The 5589-nt window shown below is 36.6% G+C and overlaps 2 protein-coding genes across 2 annotated transcripts; both read left to right on the top strand.

Moving 5' to 3' along the window:
• LOC137812869 (uncharacterized) lies at nt 1-3700 on the top strand. Its single transcript, XM_068615108.1, has 5 exons — nt 1-2106; nt 2152-2318; nt 2394-2702; nt 2794-2878; nt 2966-3700. The coding sequence occupies exons 1-5, from the start codon at nt 1-3 to the stop codon at nt 3698-3700; spliced, it is 3402 nt and encodes a 1133-aa protein (XP_068471209.1).
• An 856-nt stretch (nt 3701-4556) lies between these two features.
• On the top strand, nt 4557-5589 carry LOC137812861 (uncharacterized). The gene is made up of 3 exons (XM_068615096.1): nt 4557-4856; nt 4937-5041; nt 5113-5589. Exons 1-3 carry the CDS (start codon nt 4557-4559, stop codon nt 5587-5589), a joined length of 882 nt encoding a protein of 293 aa, XP_068471197.1.

The following is a 5589-nucleotide window of genomic DNA, read 5'->3' as shown; positions in this document are numbered from 1 at the left end:
ATGGATCAGTTTCCATCAAATCGTGGATGGATGTATGATAGGTGTTATAGAGGAAGAGGTGCTTTGAAAGAGACTTTTATATTGGGAGTTGAAGAGTTTATAACCAAAGCTTGCCAACAAGAATGTTATCTGAATGATGGGGGAATACGATGTCCATGTACTAAGTGTGATTGTACAAGAATTTTGGAGGAAAGACTTGTGAAGGTTCATCTCTACAAACATGGTTTCAAATCTAATTATTGGATTTGGAGTGATCATGGTGAAGACATGGTAGAAGGTGACTTGGATAATAACGATAATTGCATGCCTTTGGAAATAATTGGAGGTGCACACCTTCAGTCACAAAATGACCAAGTTAGGTTGATGGAAGACATGGTGTATGATGCTTTTAGGCAACAAGAGTCATTCCGAGTACCAAATGTAGATAACATGGAAGAGCCTCCGAACGAAGAAACTCAAAGATTTTATGACCTTTTGTTGGATGCAAATGCGCCATTGTATAAAGGGTCATCTGACTCCAAATTATCAATGTGTGTCCGACTATTAGCTTGCAAATCCAATTGGAATATTCCAGACCAATGCTTAGAGTTTATTTCAAAAATGCTTTTAGATGCAACACCTACTAAAATAGGTTTGCCTAAAAGTTATTATGATGCAAAAAGGCTAGTGTCGAAATTGGGATTACAGGCTAAGAGGATTGATTGTTGTGTGGATGGTTGCATGCTCTTCTATGATAACGAATACGGTAAAAATGATGGAGCGTTGCTTCGATGCAAATTTTGTCACAAGTCAAGGTATCATCACCAGAACACCAGACCAAGTAACAAAAAACCAGTTCCTGTAAAAGCAATGTTCTATTTGCCAATAATTCCAAGGTTGCAAAGAATGTATGCTTCAACACAGACTGCGGGACAAATGACATGGCACTATGATAACAGAAGCAATAATGGTGTTTTGCGTCATCCATGTGATGGCGAGGCTTGGAAACACTTTGATACAATATATCCCGATTTTTCTGTGGAGGCACGCAATGTGCGATTAGGTTTATGCTCTGATGGTTTTAATCCATATGTGCAAGCATCAAATGCACCCTATTCATGTTGGCCAATAATTGTGACCCCGTATAATCTTCCTCCCGAAATGTGCATGTCTAAACCTTATATGTTTTTGAGTTGTCTCATACCAGGCCCATTCAATCCAAAGGCTGGTATTGATGTATTTTTGGAGCCCTTGATAGACGACTTGAAGAAATTGTGGAGTGGTGTCCCAACATACGATATTTCAAGGAAAGAGAACTTCATGATGAGCGCAATGTTAATGTGGACGATTAATGATTTTCCTGCATACGGTATGTTGTCTGGTTGGGGAACTCATGGTAAATTAGCATGCCCACATTGCATGGAGCATTCAAAGGCATTTAGATTACATCATGGGGGGAAAAATTCTTGGTTTGACTCGCATCGTAGATTTTTACCAAATGATCATGCATTTAGGAGGAACAAGAATGCATTCAAGAAGGGGGAAGTTGACATGGATCCTCCACCACCTAAGTTCACACCTACACAAGTTTGGAATAGAGTAAAGGCTTATCCTAAAGTAACTGAGAGTGGTGTGCAAAGAATACATGGTTACGGGGAGTGGCATAACTGGACAAAAAGAAGCATCTTTTGGGATCTTCCATACTGGAAAGACAATATATTAAGACATAATCTTGATGTTATGCATATTGAAAAAAACTTCTTCGATAACATTTTTAATACTGTCATGAATGTGACTGGGAAGACAAAGGACAATGACAAAGCACGAATGGACTTAAGTTTGTATTGTAGGCGAAGAGACTTGGAACTGAAGTCACATCCTAATGGAAAGATGTTGAAGCCAAAAGCAAATTACACACTTGCAACAGAGGAAATTAAACATGTGTGTCAATGGTTAAAAGATCTTAGGATGCCTGATGGATATTCTTCAAATTTGGCTAGATGTGCTAATGTCAATAAGGGAAGGGTGCTTGGTATGAAAAGCCATGATTGTCATGTATTCATGGAATGCCTACTTCCCATAGCATTTAGTTCCTTACCAACTCATGTTCTAAATCCCATTATTGAGGTAAGTCATTTTTTCAAAGATTTGTGTTCTACAACACTAAATCAGGATGATCTTACTAGGATGGAACAAAACATTCCAATAATTCTTTGTAAGTTGGAAAGGATATTTCCCCCGGCATTTTTTGATTCTATGGAACATCTCCCTGTCCATCTAGCATATGAAGCCAAACTTGGTGGACCTGTCCATTATAGGTGGATGTACCCATTTGAAAGGTAATAATAAGAGTAATTAGTCTTTATTTAATGTGAAATATAACTATCAATCATAACATATTTCTTTGATTATAGATTCATGGGATATGCTAAACGATCAGTGAAGAATAAGGCTAGGGTAGAAGGATCTATTTGTGCATCTTATTTGCATCGTGAGACAACTCACTTTTGTTCACATTATTTCAACAACTTCATGTTAAGACCACAACATTGTAGAAATGAAGTGGACATTGAAAGTGAAAGGCTTCCATCAATCTTATCTGTATTTGACCAACCTGGACGTCATTCTGGGAGGAAGATCACTCGTTGGTTAACTGATGAAGAATTGAACTCAGCTCATGTTCATATTTTGATCAACTGTAATGAAGTTAAACCATACCTCGAGTAAGTCTCATGCAAGATATTCTTTTAAAACACTGTTATTGATTCATTAAGTTATCGGTAACCAAATGCATTGACACTTATATATTCACAGCTCTTTCTTACATTGTAATGAAATTTCCGAATCACATGCCTCGGCTCGTTTACATACAGATTTTCCTTTGTGGTTTAGGACACAAGTATGTATCAACAAATTCTCTAATTTACTTTTTTTTTTACTTCTTTAACCATTTCATAAAAAATTAATGACATTGATATATTTATAGGTTCATAAAGACCCTTTAAATGTGAATAATCAACACTTAAGAGATTTATCACTTGGTCCTTTAAGGTGTGTAAAAGAGTGGCACACCTTCTTTGTGAATGGGTACAAATTCCACACTCATGCATGGAGCGAGGGAAAGAAAACAATAAATAGTGGGGTCCATGTAAAGGGTCTTACAGAAGGAGGTGAGGATGATTTCTACGGTGTAATTCAACACATATATGAGGTGGAGTACAATTCTTCGACCTCAGATAACAAAGTTGTATTATTTTACTGTAATTGGTTTGATCCATCAACAAGAGGTACACGAGTGGACTCCAAATATGGTATTGTGGATATTCGAATGGATAGAAGATATGTGCCATTTGATCCTTTTATCATTGCACATAATGTTCGACAAGTTTATTATGTACCATATGCAGCATCACGCAGAGACAAACGTGGCTGGTGTGTTGCAATCAAAACGAAACCCAGAGGTCGTATAGATTCTGATGATGTAGAAGTTGAAGTGCCATACCAAGTTGATGAAATGTCACATGTTAATGAAGTGATTGAAGTTGAAAGGGTTTCAGGATTACAAGATTTAGAGGCTGAGCTTGAAGAAGTTGACATAAACAATGTATCATCATTTGAAGATCAGATAGATGAAGAAACAAATGAATGGGAAGAAGACAATGAAGAGGGAGAAAGTGAAGATGAATATGGAGATGACTTTGACATCTCTAGCTCTGAATAGACTTAGGAAGCCAATGTTAACAAATAATATCTATTGTATGAACTAGTATTGTATTGTTGTTGTTAACATACTGTTTATTACTCCAATTAATTTGAGCTTTATGTTTGCTGATGAAATTTTTACATGTTTATTTCAATTTTTTTATTAAACTATATTCAACATATTTTTCTCCATTAATAAACTTATATAACCTTCATTATCATTTCATGCCATATATATAGATGTCATCAGGAGGTTCTGATCAACCATCACCGAGTAACAACCAAAAAAAGGGGAAAAGAAATTATGTGATAAAATTGTTATCACGATTTAACAACCAAAATCCATCATCAAGTCAACCCAATACACTTATTCCTTCTTCAGTTCACGGATCTACCCCACCAGTACCAGATGCTACCCAATCCACCCCACCAGTACAAGATGTTATTGCATCAACACCATCTCCACGTGTTGGTTCTAATGCATCAACCCCACCAGATATTACACCATCCCCATATACAAATCTTGGAGGGACGCACTCAGCTTCTGCAGCGAATAACTTAGAGGACGAGGTCCTCTCAGCTAGTGATCGTCCTCTGATTCAGCCTATTGGGGGAGGGTAAGAATATAACAAAATTCAATTTATATAATTTATTATTATTGTCTTATAATTTTGACTAACTTTGTTTTGGTATTTAGGTTTTATCCATCAAAAATTGCATCAAAGGCCATCACTGCCACCATCAAGCAACAATTTGGTGAGCCATGGCCAACATGGGGGGCAATCCCAAAGGGTGAACGAGATATATTTTTTCAACGTTTTAAGGTACTTGTTTTTTATTCCCTTTAAATATTTTATATTTTACAATTTGGATTGATGATTCTTGTTGTTTTGCAGAGGAAGGTCACTTGGAGGGCTGAGGATGAGGAAAAAGTTAAGAAAAATTTCCATACAAAAGCTTCTCACACCCTTTCACAAATGTTTAAAGATGCTCGCCAAGAAGGTAAACGACCAGAATGGATTGGCAATAATGTTTGGAACAGCCTCCAAGAACACTGGAACATGGCTGTGTATCGATCCAAATGTGATACAGCTAAAAAGAATCGTTTGTCTGAAAAAGGTGGATGTCTGCACACTGGAGGATCTATTAATGTTCATGAACACACTATTCGTTTGGTATGATTTCCATATAAATTTTTTATATTAATCTATGATTAATTATTATCTTTTTAATTTATGAAATGTTTTCTTTATAGACAGAGGAGCTTGGCCGCTCGGTCCATGTTGATGAAGTGTTTCAACAAACACATATACGGAAGAGCACTGGAGATTTTGTTGATGATAGATCAAGGCGGACTCATGTTAGTTTTTTTAAACTTTTTTTTTCATCTACCTTAATTGGTATGATAACAATTATTTTTCATTTTAATAGGAAGATTTTGAAAGTAGATTGTCTCAAGCATTATCTGAGTCACAATCTACCTCAATATCTACTTCATTAGATCCTGCTGAGGAGGAAAGATTGAGAAGCCGTTGTTGGTTAGAAACTGTAGGTGGAAGGTACAAGGGACGAGTATATGGGATTGGACGTGTTGATCGTCAGGACGACTGTGTTGGTCGCTACATACAAGAAACACAATCATCTTCTAGTAATAACAAGGCTAATTCAGAAGAAATTGTTGAACTTAGGCAGCATATTGAACGCATGGATGCAAGGTTTCAAAACTTTCAAAATTTCATGATGCAATATCTACCACCTGAGGCAGCAGCTGCAGCACAACAGTTTTTTCAGCAACCAAATACCCCGCCACCAACTCAACCGAATCAGCAGTCAAATGAAGTCCAACAACATCATAATAATCATGATGAACAACAAAATTCACCCGGTGAAGATTATAATAATTATTAG

This window comes from Phaseolus vulgaris, chromosome 10, assembly GCF_000499845.2.
Source record: "Phaseolus vulgaris cultivar G19833 chromosome 10, P. vulgaris v2.0, whole genome shotgun sequence".
Lineage (NCBI taxonomy): Eukaryota > Viridiplantae > Streptophyta > Magnoliopsida > Fabales > Fabaceae > Phaseolus > Phaseolus vulgaris.
Note: the sequence above shows the minus strand (reverse complement) of the source record. Positions and strands in the feature narration are given on the sequence as shown.